This window comes from Python bivittatus, unplaced genomic scaffold, assembly GCF_059951505.1.
Source record: "Python bivittatus isolate LINGU-HERP-01145 unplaced genomic scaffold, Pbiv_v1 ctg000020_np1212, whole genome shotgun sequence".
In the NCBI taxonomy this organism is placed as follows: domain Eukaryota; kingdom Metazoa; phylum Chordata; class Lepidosauria; order Squamata; family Pythonidae; genus Python; species Python bivittatus.
Window position 1 is genome coordinate 91,568,792 of NW_028277030.1, and position 17,718 is coordinate 91,586,509.

The 17,718-nt window shown below is 38.8% G+C and overlaps 1 protein-coding gene across 1 annotated transcript in view; it reads left to right on the plus strand.

Moving 5' to 3' along the window:
- The window catches only part of FMN2 (formin 2), a 175,343-nt gene that overhangs the window by 92,561 nt on the left and 65,064 nt on the right, over positions 1-17,718 (plus strand). The window contains exon 8 of the mRNA XM_088143933.1: positions 12,276-12,337. Coding sequence (XP_088000059.1) covers positions 12,276-12,337 — 62 coding nt within the window. The remainder of the gene's footprint in view (positions 1-12,275; positions 12,338-17,718) is intronic.

Consider the following 17,718-nt stretch of genomic DNA (forward strand, 5'->3'; position numbering starts at 1 on the left):
AGCTTTACAGACAAAGGCCACCATGGGAGCTGGACCCCTAATAGTGCAGGATACTCAAATTGACATTTTTCATTTACATTACCAGTGATCTGTGTAGTAAGTGGTATACTTCTTTGGAATTACTGAATAGGGCTTTATCTGCAACCATTCTGCTGTGAAAATAGTTTCATGTACAGTGGCAAAAGTATTTCTTAAGCTGTAGGCACCATTTTTTAAACTAGTAGGTTATCTTTAGAACAGAGTTCTGATCATTCTGAACTGATACATTCCATTGAAGGGCATAGTAGCAGGAACATTTTTAAGAAGCCACACGTAATTGAAAACCTCTCTCCTGTAAACAGATAAATAAAAATAATAATGAGGATCATGCTTATTCCCCTACCAGCATTGGACACGCTGTCTCTCTCCCATATGGAAATAGTGTCAGTTCAAAATGATCTCTCATGAAAAGAAGCAGAGATCGGGGGGGGGGGGGCAGGGAGGGAATATTAAATACTGCATTAACTTGTTAATTTCAGATAGGTTTTTCTCATTGCTTCAACTATTTATGCTCTGACTGGATCAAGGTTATTGCATTTTCCAAACATGCATGTCTTAAGATAATTTAAGAAAGATTATTTCCTTAGTAAAATGTTACTATTATCATCACTGTCACATCTGGACAATATCATTATGGCGTCTTCATTACTACTATTGGTTTGACACCCATTCTTTTGTAGGAATATAAAGTGCAGACGCTTTTTGGTTAAACTTCTGACGTTATGATTAAAAAACATTTTACGCTTATATTGAAGCCAGCTTCTCTATTCATTTCTAACCAACAATATTAAAACTGAAATATTTATGCATAGATTTTTGGGATACTTTTATTAAGTATTTTTAAAATCCTTTTTTCTATTTGTTATAAAAAAAATTGTGAAAGTTTTGGAGTCATGCAAGATGCCAGACACAACTTAGGGAGTCTACCTGGGATCATGGAAATGGCCCAATCTGGGCCAACATAAGAGTTACATTGATCCCACTAGATACCCAGATATACCACATAATTCATAAAAATGAAAATCTGTTCTTCTATAGACTAGCATGGTTGAAAAATGGCAGTAACACTTTGGTTTCTCATCAGAATTGGATAATATTTGTAGGTAAGCTAGAGCTTTATGAGAGGATGAAGCCTGCCAAATTTCATGGAAGTCAGTATTTTTTTTTCAGTGTCATTAATTTGGGGGGGAGGGGTGATTTTTTTTTTTTTTTGGTATCAGAGTGTGATTAAATTTGCAGTAAAATATCTGTACAGAAATCCAAGCCAACATTCAGACAGATGAGTTCAGTAGGTTTCTGCAAATGGAAGAGGAGCTTGCTGGGAATGTAGATACTCCTTTGACATAGTGAAGCCATTTAGGGGATGAGGTGGAAGCTGACTTTCCTTCCAAAAAAATCAGTCACTAGACCAAATCAACTACTTAATACAATTCACAAACACCATCTTACTACTGCTCAGGATTACAGACTAATTACACTGAAGCAGAGCAACATGGAGGAAATGCTCCAACTAGGAATCCCTTTCAAACTCTCCAATCTCTCCAAAAAATGCTGTCTTCATGGCTGACCTATGATTGTCTGATACCAAGAATCAGTCTGATTTAAGAGTTCTAAGTCACTGAATTAATTGAACACTTCTCCAACTCTTCTCTCAATTACTACATTTCATGTAGAGAGGCATTCTGTGTATGTCTTCCTTTTGCTTATGTTTGTTCTTTCTCTTCAGAAAATGCCATGCGTGCCTTAGCTCACAATAGGGCAGAGTCTTCTCTTGTATCTTGACTGAGTGATCCTACTGTTGGTTGAGGATCATGTTAGGTTGAAGTCTTGAAAATTAGACCATCTTAGGCTTTAATCCTTGAAAAAAGTAAAAAAAGATGTAATAAAAAGTCACCTGTAATATTGTTCTCAAAAACATACAGGATATTATCACATAAGGAAAATGAGTGCCCAGCCTGAACTGCACCTCATTATCGACTTTGGCTGATCAGAACTGGTTAGTACTTGGAGAGGGAACTACCAGGTAATACCATGGCAGTAGCTGAGACTAGGAAGTTGAAAATTCATCCCAGACAACAACAAGGGCCGTCCACTTCCATAGGTTTGCCATGAAAACTACGCAAATGGTCACCAGGATTTGAACGTGACTTAAACTAACTTTTACTTGAGGAGGAGAAAGGACAAGTGGACAAATCCCATTTGGCCATAAACCATTCTCTCCTCCCCAAATCTGACAATTTCTTTTCTTTTTTTAAATTTTTCTTCCTGCAAAACAGGAAAAACAGAACTTTTGAATTTCTGAATTAGAGGAGGGTATTTTGGGCCCAGCTTTAATTAAAAGTATAAAACCCTAAGGCTATTCTCAGTTGTTATTCTTGAATAGTGATGACAACAATAATTTGATAGATTAGGACACTTGATGCATTAAAAAATACTGGGGAGAGAGAAAAATCAGCTTACAAGTCATTTTGATAACATGGTTTAATACTGAGCTGAGAGATATTGTTTTAATGCCCTTAATGTGAATCTCATAAAAAAGGTTGTATAAAATATTTTTGTGTGTTTTAATTTGTAACAACTATAAGGTAGAACAGAGTGTGCTAGTAGTACTTTGTAAAGAAACAATTTTATTTTGGATTCCAATAAATTTCTCAGAAGCAAACTATGTGGGTTAATGTTTCAACTCCTGAGTTATATTTGCAACTGCAAGGTGATTTTAACAATATCTACTGAACATTCTTTGAGATGTTCAATATTTTTGGGGAAAAAAATTCAAGCATTTTTTGTTGTATTAACCATCATTTTTCATATTATAGGAAACAAATTTCACATTGCTTAATGCAAACTTTCTCAGTTCACAGCACCTTTAGTGTCTCAGTAATTTTTTAACAGCTCCCCTAGACCAAAACAGTGAATTACCCGAGTTACTAGTTCATGATCCTGACAGTTCACTGCAGCAGTCTTAGGCACCACGGTGCACTGTTTGGGAACCGCAGTCTTAATGAAATGCTCCACTAGTTTACCAGGACAAGAAAGATATGTTTGGTTTAAGGAATTGCACACAGGTGCTACATTCACGTTCCAATGAACTCCAAGGCATCTTTTCTACTTTTCTATAAAACACACTACAACACTGTTTTTACTCACAGAGAACTACTATGTACTATCAGTGTTGACTGCTGTAATCCATTAAGGGACAGATTTGATAGATTTGGTCTCATCTGGTTTCTTTCCTTTAAAAATATATTTGCCCATCCATCTGAGATCCTCGTATTTTATTCAGTCTGTCTTTATTACTTTACAAATTTAAATATTCCTAAATAATTAAGATAAGCACTGAAGAACTCAGTATGGCCATATCAATAAAACTCTAAAAAATAGAAATGCAACATAATCTCCCTAGATTAAACAGTCTACAATACTAATCATGTTTGCATTTAAACATTTTATTCTGAAAGGATTAGAGCACAGGAGTCTTTCTTTTTTTTCTCTTTTCCCCAGACAAGAAGGCGACACACTGACTCAAACAAAATGTATTTGTTCTCTACGAATTTAACTTCCACAAATTTTATAAACAAACTGTATAGGTGTATGAAGTTTTGGCTGATTTAATCAGTAACTTATGTCTTTGAATTTATATAAGCTTGTTTACTCAAGATGCCTGCATTGGAAATGTTTATACTAAAAATACCTCTTATTTTATGGCATTTTCTTTAAAACCTATATCGGTATAACATTATTGCCATGGACTAGAACACAATGGTCATGACACAATACTTTATGGAACCCTTTCCTTTTCCACTTATATATACTGTCCTTTGTGAGAAGCCAGTGCTTAAGACGTCTGCAGAAGGCACATGCGTAATATTGAACATGGAATTAAATCTCCCTCCCCCAAATCCATACATTTCCTAACACTAGAAAAAACTAAATGCTAATGTTAATACCATTATTTTGCCCATTAGTTTTAGTTGTTTAATGCCATGATTCTTTCCAACCCAACAGAATGTTGAAAATACATTATGTAAAGAGAGTTGGAACTCTGAGTCTGTCAGTACAATCAACACTCCAAACTCAACAGAACAGATTTAGTGTGTGTGTGTGTGTATGGAATGAAGAAAGGAAAAAAAAAGATTGACTTCAAAAATTGATCTGATCAGGCTGAGGCATATGGAGGGGGGGGGGGGACTTCCAAATTTCCCCAGGTCATTCCTATGGGAAAGAGTTTGGAATATTGGTGACTGCTCTGTTTTAAGCCTCCCTCCCTCTGGGTCACATGAAACACACACACACACACACATCATATTTCTTCATTTCACAGAAGCAAATGCCACCTGTGCCCACTGCTGGTAAAGGGAGTAAAAAGAACACCAGAAGCCATGCTTTGAATGCTTTTCTTACCATGGTATGTGACATATAGATGGATGGATGGTTGGACGGATGGATAGAAGATAAAAAGATAGACAGACAGACAGACAGATCAATCTCCTCTACAAAAATATATTGTAGAGGGCTCTGGCCTGGAGAAGGAAATGGGAGAGGTAAGTCAACACTTGGGAAAATAAAAAGGCATGTGAAAGAGGACAGTCCCACCTTGACCTTGTTGTCCTTCAGAAGGAGGTAGAGAAAATTTGTGGCAAACTTTCAAGTATGTGTTAATATACCACACAATAATAAAGTACCCTCCCTGAAATCCTTGTGGTGTCTGTTTCTTCGCCTGGCCTACCTCACAGGGGGGGATGATGGTGATGATGGTGATGATGATGATGATGATGATGATGATGATGATGGTTGGCCGCACAGTCAGCCAGTTGTTTAGACTGGATTTGGCATTTTTATACACCTTTCAAATCCTTCCCAAGGACCTGGGATAGGCAGATGTTGTTTGATGGTGTTAAAGGTATCGTCACAGGATGTAAGCTGTTCCAAGTAAAGCTGCCTTTTGCAACTGACTGATGGTGATTTTGTCAATGTCGATGGTGTTCAAGTGGTGCTCCAGACATTTTGGGATTGCACCCAAGATACCTATTACTATTGGTACTATCTTTGCTTTCTTTTGCCATAGTTGTTCTACTTCCATTTTCAGGTCTTTATATTTTGTGATTTTCTCCAATTCAATGATGATGATGATGATGATGATGATGATGATGATGATGATGATGATGATGTTTTTTCTTGACATTGGAATCTCCACTGGAAAAGGAATAGGATGGGAAGTCTATGCCCCTAAATACATGACATAAGAAATTATTTTGGCAGGGAATATATAATGAAAATGACATTTAACCAACTGTCATATGATATTAGCATATTGAAAGATACGTTAACTGAAATATGAATTTTGAACAATATTCCCAACCTCTCCGGCCACAATTATGTCATTGTTATTAATTATTTAAAATAGAGGAAGAGGACAGGAGTGAGAACACCTTGGAGACATTTGCTGTTCTTTAAGCAGCAGCTTTAATAATCACCTAAAATATACCTAGATTGTTGAGAAAGTACAATGTTGTAGGAACATACAATGCCCAAAGTAGGGTACGTACATACCCCTCATGGTATTCCTTTCAGAGTTAGCAACATTATACAAAGTGTAGAAAAGGAGAAGCCAATTCTCAGTAAGCCAATGAAGACATGAGGTAAAAAGAAAGGAAACAGCTGAAACTAGTTTTCTCCCATAAGGTTTTTTTTATACCTTTCCATAACTTTCCAAACCATTCCTGCATATACAGGTGAAACTCGAAAAATTAGAATATTGTGCAAATGTTCATTTATGTCAGTAAGGCAACTCAAAAGGTGAAACCAATATATGAGATAGACGCATTACATGCAAAGCGAGATATGTGAAGCCTTACTTTGGTATAATTGTGATGATTATGGCGTTCAGCTTATGAAAACCCCAAATTCACAATCTCAGAAAATTAGAATATTACATGACATCAACAACACAAGGATTGGAAATAGACTTCTGTAAAGTATAAGCATGCATATGTACTCAGTACTTGGCTTGGGCCCCTTTTGCAGCAATGACTGCCGCAATGCAGCATGGCATGGATGCTATCAGCCTGTGGCACTGCTGAGGTGTTATGGAAGACCAGGATGCTTCAATAGCGGCCTTCAGCTCTGCTGCATTGTTCGGATTCATGTCCCTCATCTTTCTCTTGGGATTCTCTATGGGATTCAGGTCAGGCGAGTTTGTTGGCCAATCAAACGCAGTAATCCCATGGTCATTGAACCAGGTTTTGGTACTTTTGGCAGTGTGGGCAGGTGCCAAGTCCTGCTGGAAAATGAAGTCAGCATCCCTATAAAGCTCGTCTGCGGAAGAAAGCATGAAGTGCTCCAAAATCTCCTGGTAGACGGCTGCATTGACCCTGAACAGTGGACCAACACCAGCAGAAGACATGGCTCCCCAAATCAACACAGACTGTGGAAACTTCACACTGGACTTCAAGCATCGTGCATTGTGTGCCTCTCCATTCTTCCTCCAGACTCTGGGTCCTTGGTTCCCAAATGAGATGCAAAAGTTGCTCTCATCAGAAAAGAGGACTTTGGACCACTGGGCAACAGACCAGTTCTTTTTTTCTGTAGCCCAGGTAAGACGCTTCTGACGTTGTTTGTTGTTCAGGAGCGGCTTGACAAGAGGAATACGACATTTGAAGCCCATGTCCAGGATCCGTCTGAGTGTGGTGGCTCTTGATGCAATAACTCCAGCCTCAGTCCACTCCTTGTGAAAGTCCCCAACACTTTTGAGTGGCCTTTTCCTGACAATCCTCTCCAGGCTGCAGTCATCCCTGCTGCTTGTGCACCTTTTTCTACCACACTTTTCCCTTCCACATAACCTTCTATTGATGTGCTTTGAATCAGCACTTTGGGAACATCCAGCTTCTTTTGCAATTACCTTTTGGGGCTTTCCCTCCTTATGGAGGGTGTCAATGCTGGTTTTCTGCACAACTGTCAGGTCAGCAGTCTTTCCCATGCTTGTGATTCCTTCTGAACCAGCCTGAGTGACCATTTAAAGGCCCAGGAACCCTTTGCAGGTGTTATGGATTCATTAGCTGATTAGAGTGGGACACTTTGAGCCTAGAATATTGAACCTTTTCACACTATTCTAATTTTCTGAGATTGTGAATTTGGGGTTTTCATAAGCTGTACGCCATAATCATCACAATTATACCAAAGTAAGGCTTCACATATCTCGCTTTGCATGTAATGCGTCTATCTCATATATTGGTTTCACCTTTTGAGTTGCCATACTGACATAAATGAACATTTGCACAATATTCTAATTTTTCGAGTTTCACCTGTATATACACCCTTCATATGTTGTCTTTTTGTTCTTGAAATTTATCACCTTTCTCAAGATCTCAGTACCTGCCTCCAGCAATGACTTCCTCCATTTTCTTCTTCTTCTCAAGCCATTCACCCTTGCTTTATAGTTCTGTTTTGCAATTCAGTCCTTATTCATTCTCTCTATATCATCAAATCTACTCAGGGTACTTCTTCTAGCAGCCAATGTATGTGCTAGTAAGTTACGTATATTTCCTAGCTGGTGGGATATAGGCAACAATATGTTGGCCTGCAAGGCAGCCTCCAGGTGAGAGAACCTTGCATAGAATTCCCTGACCAGGCCTGAGGTAAAATTGGCTTTCATTTCACTCAAAGGACACTGTGCCATAAAAGGCTAGTATCGTCCTTACTCCTGGCAAATAATACTGCATTGAGTATGAAAATGACTAAGGCAGGTCATCCCATTTCTGTCTTACTAAAAAGCTGCTTCTGAGAGCAAGGCTAGAGCAATACATATGTTCCCATGAAGCCTCATATGAAAGTCACTGATATTGGTTTTAAAATGTAGAATTATATGTATAATTGGTAAGGGTTTTTTATCTCAGCTTTCTATTCTAGCAAGTATTTGAAGGTATCTAAGATTTTTATAAAAAGCAAAGTGTCAGAAAAGTTTAAAACATTAATTCAAATGAATACTAAAAGGAACAGTTAAAAAGCCTGGACCTCTACAGCGTTTCCAAGGTGAGGGAGAGTGAGGGTCAAATGAAATTCCAATACTTGGGAACAGTGCTGCTGAAGGCCTTCTCCCAAGGACTACAAATACAGCAGGGACATAATTAAAAGGCCTCTTTGTTGCCTCTGTATTGACCAACAGCTGGACAGGTTTATAATGAAGACCTTAGTCACATGCTAAGCCATGTAGGCCTCTAAAGGGTAACATTAACATTTTAATTGTGCCAGAGAAACCACTGGCAAACAGTGCAAATCTTTCAGTACCAACAGTTGTTGGTACTGAACCATCTGCCTTTTATTTCCTGGTTGTTATTCTTATATATTTTATGCTGTATGTATGTGCTATAATGATATGATGCTATAGAAGAGTTGTTCTTGTTGGGCTTTATATCCCAACATATGAACAATTGTATGAAATATAAGTACTGTCCTGCATACCTGTGCCACTGAAGATACACAGGCCTGGTACCATTGTTTTCCCAGACGTTCTCTTATCTCTTGCAAGTATTCAAACAAAAGTGTTCTATTGCTCTGTATCTCATTCTTTGGTAATCTTAACAAGCTTCAAAAATTCAAAACAGAAGCTATGCCATATTTCTTGTCTGCCAAGTTAACATTTTTGAGAGGAGGGCAAAAGCTCCAAGATGGAGTTTGAAAGGAATGCAAAAGCACTGTGCAGTGTCTTTCCTCAAAAAGCAGAAAAGTTTTATTCAAATATACATTCCATAATGGTCATCTTTATCATCAGTTTAAGGCTATGCTGCTCTTCCCGTGGTAAAACAAGCTTAATGTAGCTGACAAGAACTGCAGAAAGGTTTAGGTAATAAAAAATAGCAGCCTTTTAAGAGCATTCACTAACAGAAGGCATCACATTTTAGTAGTTGTACAAATATTAATAGGCCCATTAAAGCATCTCATTAATAAGTATATGACAAGATTAATCCATCCATTAATCATTATACTCGGGCTTAACATAATTCAAATAGTATTAAAACAAAGAAATTCAATATTATCTAACTTCTTTAACAACAATTTAACAACAATTCTTCAGCAAGGGTTTTTTTGTCTGGACAGATGGAATCCCAACCAAAAGGGGGCTGCAAGAAAAGCAGATAACTCAGCATCATCAACTTGGGCTCCAGATACTGTTGGCAGCAGTGGTCTTATATGGCTAGATTCAGAATCTGCAAAGAACCAAGCAGTGAAGAAACCAGACTTTGTAGAGGTCGCACTTACACTCTAGGCCAGGGGGTTTGAAATATTTTCATACTGTGGAATCTGTCAATTAAAAAAGAAAGATCTTGAAACACTTGATCAAGAGGCAAAACACCTGTGATAGAAAATTGGCTGCCTTCAAGTGATTTTTTTCCCCCATTACATTCTTGCAGTACCTCATCAAGTTCTCATAAAACCCAATTTGGAAACCACTGCTCTAGGCTACCTTTTTAGTTAGAACCCATCAGAATCTTATTCCTGTTGGAAATGACCAGCTTCGTGGTCTTTTTAGGAGCAGATGTCTGGCATTTGATTGGGGAAGCATTTTGCATTTTGTATCTTATAACTCTGTACAGCTCTTTATTACAAGCACAATATTGTATTAACTAATTATGTTTGGCCTCTGTTAAGAATCTGATACCTTTTAAACTGGCTATCCCTGCCCTTTGCAAATCTCTTTAAATCCTATTGAGAGGTTTAAACATTGTGGACAATGTTATCTGTGCAATCAGATTCAATCTATTCCATCACTGAAATATCTTGCAAGCTTTTGTTCCTAATGAAGAATAAAGTGTGTGGTTAACCATATACAATTTCTCATTATTGAAGATAGAAAATGACAACCTGGGTCTGTATAATAAAGCATCTTTTCCTCTTCCGGCCCCCGCTCCCTGTCTTGTTCTTTATAAACTCTTTAATTTCATCCCTTAGGCTTTGCTTGTCATATTTAATATGTAGGGGGCCTTCACTGGGTTAAGGCTGTACTTCTGCTTTGGTTTACATGCAAAATTACTTTTATATGGAATTCTACTGTGGCCCTTTATGATACTGATCCATATTACTATGCAAGTGAGGGAATGTGAAAGTTTTATTCTTCTGATTTGTTGAAATTTTTAATCCAGTTTATATAGTTCAAGGATTATAGTTCAGGAATGAAAACAGTAAAAATGTATGTCATAAGGAACCAGCCTTTAAAATATTTCATGCAGATGTATAAAAGATAAGTTATTGGTAAATAAAATGTTTTGTGCAAATGGGTAAATGAGAGAAGGAAAGAAGTAAAACAGAATAAAATATTTGAAAAAAAGAAAATTACTTTTTCAGAATACTCTGAAAATAAAGATATATTCTGAAAAGAAGGAATGTTATGTTCATCTTTTTAAATTCTTTTCTCCAATCTCTAAGTACACCCTGGACTCTGCTTCGTGCAATCAAGATCAACATTTCCTTATTTATATATTCTTTTATTATACTGTAACTAAAGTTATATTTCAGACCTGTAGGGAGAAAATGTGATGAGTCCCAGACACTGGATTTTATCACTAAATGCTTTACAGCAATGAAAAACAAATGAGCATGAATTATATTGTCTCTAATCTTGAGGTGTATACACAACATCATTTAGCAACAGTGAAAGGTACTGATTTATAGAGGGCAATGTAATCTGTTGTTAAGTTTTTGTCAAGAATTGTCAGAGGAAATTCTAGCTAAGTTTTGCTCCAGGTCAAGTTTTGCCTTATAGGTATATAGATTAAATAGAAAGCAGAAGAAAATGCTAAATGGAAGAGAGAAGAAACATAAAAGCAATTGCATTGTAACCAAATGACTGACTTTTCTCCCTTTTTGGGGCTGGGTGTATGGCACTTAATTGAATTCAGAAAAGACATCAGTGTTGTGTATGGATGGTTTTCAGAGTCAGGAAATTCGTATTTCTCCTCTGAGGACAGAATATTTGGGGAAAATTGAAATTCAGGAATATAGACCACATGGACTTGGTGGTACAAGAGTACCTTCTCCCCGTTTGGGCTGTTTTGTTCACTTGGGAATTTCTAACTTGTGTCAGCTTTAATTAAGGCTTTAAACTTTCCTTTAGTATTTATTTTGTAAGTTTAGGTTCTACTCAGACCTGAAATTCTGACAGGATGTAAAAGATGATATAAACTTGTTTTAAATAAATAAAGGACTTTATTAATAACATCACCAGAAATCCAACTGCAGGGTTTGTAGAAAGCCTGCCTCATGGATAATTCTGTTGAAACACAGTTATGGACTTGATAAATTATAACTAAATATGGTCCGTGAATTTAACAGAGGCCCATCTCAAGATTTAAAGAAAGAATGGCTTTCCTTAATAAAGTTGAACTAATATTTTTGCAATTGCCCCACTAGATAGTTTGCTCTGGTATGATGTAACCAGGCTGCATGATTAAGAGACTGGTATACATACTTCTCAGTCTGAAAGTTTCCTGCCTGTCATAGAAATTTGACCTCCTTTCTTCGCTTGAGATCTCTGTATATTAAAAACTAATTTTGCTTTGTTTATTCGTTTTGAAGTAACACTAAGACAAACTTCGGAAATCATTCTTATTGAATTCTGTCTTACTAGCCTAAATCCTTATATCTTTGCTATTATTAAACATGTTACATGTTTTTCCTGGTTAATCCTGAATGAAACTTTCCCTTTTGAAGTTATACTGATGCAGCTGTTTGTGTAATGGCTAACTACGTATGTTGCTTTCAACAAAGAGGTATCTATGGATATCTGTTACATAGAAAGAAATAGATTTTATGTATAAGTTGGCTATCCTATCAGGTTGTTCCATGGATTAAACAGTTAAAGACTGAAACTCAAGAGACAGGTCTCCTGTGCTATTTATTTGTGTACATGTTTGGCTGTAATAAGTATAGTTTTTTTAAGTCAGACCATGAAGCTCTGGTGTAAAGCTTACTGGTACCCTTTGACTTTTGCTGTATTGATGGGTAGCAATAAAATAATCCCATGCATGTTTGTGGGGGGAAGATTACTTGACTTTATTAAAATTTGACACCAGGTTCCACCAGTTTTCTTGCCTACAGTCAGATGGAGCACTTTTTCAAAGCATTAATAAAGTTTAATCCATTAAATTGTATGACCAGTAGGTCATTTTTTAAAAAAGCTACTGTATTGTGCTTAGTCTTTTCTTGATATGTAATCTTTTTTTTTTCCCCTGCCTTTTTCATAGCTGTCATGAACCTGGACAACTCTGTGGTAGACTTAGAGACTCTTCAAGCCCTTTATGAGAATGTGAGTAACAAGGCAAAAATATACATGCACTAATTATAGTTTACAATGTTTGCCAGAAAATGGCAGAATTATAATTGTGACTGATTGTATTGCTGTGGTAAAACAATATCGCAGTGACAATCAAATGTAAATGCCATGCAAAATTGAAGGAATGTTACCAATTGTGAAATTGGACAGGCCTGGGTTCAGTATTATAAATTAGGGTTAGATTTACTAATAGAGCAGTCATACAAAGGTGGAGAAGCCAGGATGGATTAATTACCAGAAGGCAAGATTTGTCGGGCTTGTGCCAAAAGGGGGAAAGATAGAAAAAACTGCATTTTTCCTTCCAGCCTTTCTCTTTCTTTTTAAATTTGTTGCTCCCATTAAGTTATGTGCCAATTTATGCCCAGTGCACTCTTCCCCATTCTGACTGTATGTTGGAGGGGCATACAGGATTTTATCCTTCTAGGATCCTTCTAGGATCCATATGATTCCTCCCTAAGGCATGTGATATAATATACTGGAAAAACATCATGGTAAAATATATTTGTACCAAACCAAATTTTGATTTATACTTATATTTGTTTGTGTGTGTTTAAAATCACTTGGTGATTTTATTGCACAATAGCTAAATTACATTTCAATTTCTTGTAGCATTTAAAAATTCACTACAACAGATTTTATTGTGTAGTCAGACATCTTTGCTTTTTATATTTTTATCTATCACACAGGCATACATTTAAATAACTATTTTAAGTCATTTATATCCCTGTATGTTTAAGTTATCATACCAAGTTATTCTACATTCTACATTATTTTTATTCTCCATATTCTTTGACCTGTTTTCATGTTAATACTGCAAAGTTTTCATTTCATAAATTATAAATTATATTCTTATCTAAACAATACATTAAAGAACAAATAAAGTCCCAACCACTTGCAATGCAAACAAAAATATACTTTAAAATGCATTGTGAACTAATAAATTCTAGGGAAATAAGGAAAGGACAGATTGGTCAACCATTTGCTGCAATTTCTATGTGATGTTCCTTCTGAAAGCCTTGCCATGTGGCAGAAGTATTATCTAATCTAATATTTACGTATCTTGGCTAGTAAGGTGAGCTAGGAACAAATAGCTTCCATTAAAAAATCAATTTTGTTTTGTTGTCTACTTTAGTGACCCAATATTCTGAACCTTCATTTTTCAATACAGGTTTTTTAAAAAACATCTGTACAATTGTGTCAATATTTCATCCACACTGGCTAAAAACTTCTGCCATAAAACATGGCTAAAGTAGTAATTATGTTTTAACAACTAAAACTTTAAAAACTTATTAAAATAATTACACAATTTGTTTTCAGTTTGAGCAAACAAGGCAACCATCTAAGAAACATTCATATAAAACTCACTTAGTGGTTCAGCAATTAAAGCCTCAGAAGCTTTATCACTTTATCACTGCTATCTTGTCAGGTACCATTTAGGGGACCACATTTACTTTTTAAGTGTGTAAGTTACATGACTGCTTTTCAGGAGAAGGAGTGTTTAAATTAGACAAGAACCAGTTTGTCTCCTGGGTCATCATCTCAAAAGTGGCCAGTTACAGCCAGAGGAATAGAAGTGAGGGCAACACAGCAGTAATAGCCACTGGGCTCTCTGTGGCCATGTGGCTTTGCTGCCCAGAGGCAAGAAGCAACTGATATCTGAGAAGTTGATTTCATTGGCTGTCAGGGACTTGGGAAGCACCAACATTAGAAAAAGGTGGTGGGAGAAAAAGAGGGAGACGCAGACTCCATCACTGCCTGCTGCCAAAAATCCCGTGCTGAGTGCCCCAAATATAACTGCTAGAAAAGACCTACAGGAAGAGAAATAGTAAGATTCCCATGGATCTGCTGCACGGTCCAGCCGAGGCCTTGGCTGCTGCTTGGAATAGGGAGGCAGCTGGGGCCTTGGACAGGATTGCGCCTATGCAACCTCTCTTGCCACATCGGCCCCGACACTCCCCGTGGTTTATGGAGGAGTTGAGGGTGCTGAAGAGGGTCATGAGAGTGCCACTGGAGGAAGACATGGACCGAATCTGACCGAACACATGTTAGAGATGCTATTAAGGCTACATTGTGGCCATAAGAGCGGCGAAGCACCAATACTTCTCCGCCCTTATCATGTCCGCAGAGTGCTGCCCAGCGGCCCTGTTTGGGATCACCAGATCCCTCCTCAGTAAGGGGGAGCTGGAGATTCATTTGCAGGGCCGCATGGAGGAATTTTCAGAGCACCTGCAGGATAAAATCACTCAGATTTGTTCCAAGTTGGACTCCGAGCGTGGCGCAGGGTCTGGGGAGATACCAGGGGATTGTTCTTGCCCAGTTATCTGGGAACAGTTTGATCCTGTTGTTCTTGAGGAAGTGGACAGGATCCTCCAGATTGTGAGGGCCACCACTTGTCATCTGGACCCATGTCCCTCCTGGCTGGTGAAAGCAGCTCGGGAGGGAACATGTGGTTGGATCCAGGCAATAGTTAATACATCCTTGCAGGAGGGAGTGTTTCCAGCACCCTTTAAAGAGGCGTTGGTGCACCCCCTCCTCAAGAAGCCCTCCCTGGATCCTACCATACTGGGCAATTTCCATCCAGTCTCCCACCTCCCCTTCTTGGGGAAGGTGGTTGAGAAAGTGGTGGCATCACAGCTCCAAAGGGTCCTGGAGGAAACGGATTATCTGGATCCTTATCAGTCAGGTTTCAGGCCCGGTTATGGAACAGAAGCGGCATTGGTCACACTTATGGATGATCTCTGGCGGGAGCAGGATGGTGGAAGTGCGACCATCCTTGCTATCCTTGATCTCTCAGCAGCTTTCGATATTGTCGACCACGGTATCCTATTGGGACGGCTCAGGGATTTGGGGGTGGGCGGCACGGTTTTGTGCTGGTTCACCTCCTTTCTTCAGGGCCGGTCCCAGACAGTGGTGATAGGGAGCGAGAGGTCCCATCCTCGGCCCTTCCTCTGTGGGGTGCCGCAGGGTTCGGTTCTCTCTCTGCTCCTTTTCAACGTCTACATGAAACCGCTGGGTGAGATCATCCATCATCATGGGATGAGGTATCATCAGTACGCTGATGATACTCAATTATATATCTCCATCCCTGGTGAGGTAAGTGATGCCGTGACCACCCTCTCGCGGTGCCTGGAGGCTGTGAGGATCTGGATGGGGAACAACAGGCTCTAGCTGAACCCTGGTAAGATGGAGTGGCTGTGGGTTAATGGTTCCTCTGTATCCGGGACGTTGTCATCATTGGTGCTGGATGGGGTAGCACTGCCCCAGACAGACCCAGTGCATAATTTGGGGGTCCTCCTGGACACATGGCTCCTGCTCAAAGAGCAGGTGGCAGCCACAGCCAGGAGGGCTTTTGCACAGCTCCAGGTTGTACACCACTTATGCCCTTTCCTGGATCAGGATGCCCTTCAAACGGTCACCCATGCCCTTGTTATCTCCCAGATAGACTACTGCAATGCACTCTACATGGGGCTACCCTTGAAGAGTATCCAGAGGCTTCAGCTGGTCCAGAATGTAGCCGTGTGAGCTATTTTTGGGGTCTGAAGAAGGACCCATATAACACCTTTGCTCCATGAGCTGCATTGGGTACCGGTTTGCTTCCGGGTTCAATTCAAGGTGTTGGTTATCACCTTTAAAGCCCTACATGGCATGGGGCCAGGCTACCTGAGGGACCTCCTCGCCCCCACAATTTCAACCCACCCCACCCGATCTCACAGAGAGCCCTCCCTCAGCAAAAGAACTCTGAGTAGCGGGGTCCAGAAGGCGGGCCTTCTCTGCTGTAGCCCCCGCCCTTTGGAACATCTTGCCCCCAGAGGTGAGACAGGCCCCCTCACTCCTGGCCTTTTGGAGGGATTTGAAGACCTGGCTCTGCCATCTGGCCTGGGGCAGAGAGGGAGGTAATCAGAAATGGGGTTCGCTAGCGCCCTAGAGGCCTGGTGTTGCTTCCATCAGCCTCTTGGATTTTTTCTCTTCCTTCCATTTTGTGTAAATGTGTTTTTCTTTTTATAAATTTTAATTATGTATTTATTTGTTTTAATTTGATGTAAACCACCCAGAGTCCCCCCATTGGGAGGAGATGGGGGGATAAGCCTACTTACTTACTTACTTACTTACTTACTTACTTACTTACTAAATAAATAAATAAATAAATAAATAAGGTGGCATGAGCCACCATAACAATACCTCTGAAGTGGGGACTGTCCAGTACCCCAGGATGTGCCAAGAGCCATCACTTCTTCCAAGTTGAGGTGATGGTGGATCAAAAGTACTTGGGCAACCAAGCTCTAACAGTGCAGTGGCCTTGGGTGCATTCCGTTTCTGGCTGAGTCAAAATCTGAGAAAAAGGTTAACGACTGATTTCCACAGACTAGACCAAACCAACTAGATAATATCCTTGCTTTTCAGAAGTTATTGTTACTTTGAAATGTGTTTTGTGCTGTTGAAGCAGTACATGTCTTTTCACAAAGAAGCGTTCTCATTAGCAGCAGTTCGTGCTGCTGCAAAGTATGGTGAGAATAGAATGCCCAAATTCATCAAAATCAGTGGCAGAATTTGTTTATATCACTAGCCAAGACCATTACGTAACTCATAAGCCACTCTAACTGCTCAGCCCCAATACAGTGCTGTAGCTTTTTTCATGTGATTTCTTATTTGTAATAGTTGCTTTTAAGTTCCTTTTTCTTCTTCCTCTCCTGGCTGTCATGTTTTTCATTAATCAGTGACAATGGGAATTTGGAGAACAGCGAATGATGTTGAAGATAATAATTAAGCTTGAAAATAGTTTTAGTGTGACCCATGCTTGTGTGTCTCTGCCTTTGAGTCATTTTGACGACAGGTGACTGCCTGGGCAAGTCCCTGCAGTTTTCTTGGCAAGATTTTTTCAGAAGTGGTTTGCCATTGCCTCCTTCCTAGGGCTGAGAGAGAGTGATGAAATTTCTCTCTCTTCCCCAGTGTGAATGACAGTCACTTGAGGATTTGAACAAGGGTTCTTTAATCTCTTCCTTCCCATTACAGTGTCCAAATATAAAGATTCTGTTAGAGCTCCTTCTCCATATATGTGTTCCATATGTATAAAAGAATGGACAAAACTATGCCAGAAGTTCTGTTGGGCTTTACAGTGAAGAGAGTAAATGAGTTGTGGAATGTACTCTTCTTACTTACAATTACAGGACTATTAAAATTAAGGACCTATTACAATTGCTGAGCAGTGCTGCTTATTAATAGCTACAGTACTAAGTTAAGGCATGTTTTAAAATAATACTTTCTTGTTTTATGAGTAATTTTTATTAAAAGAAAATTTTGCAAAGATTAAAAAAACTACAAAAACATAGAAGAAAGAGAAAAATAAAAATTATAAA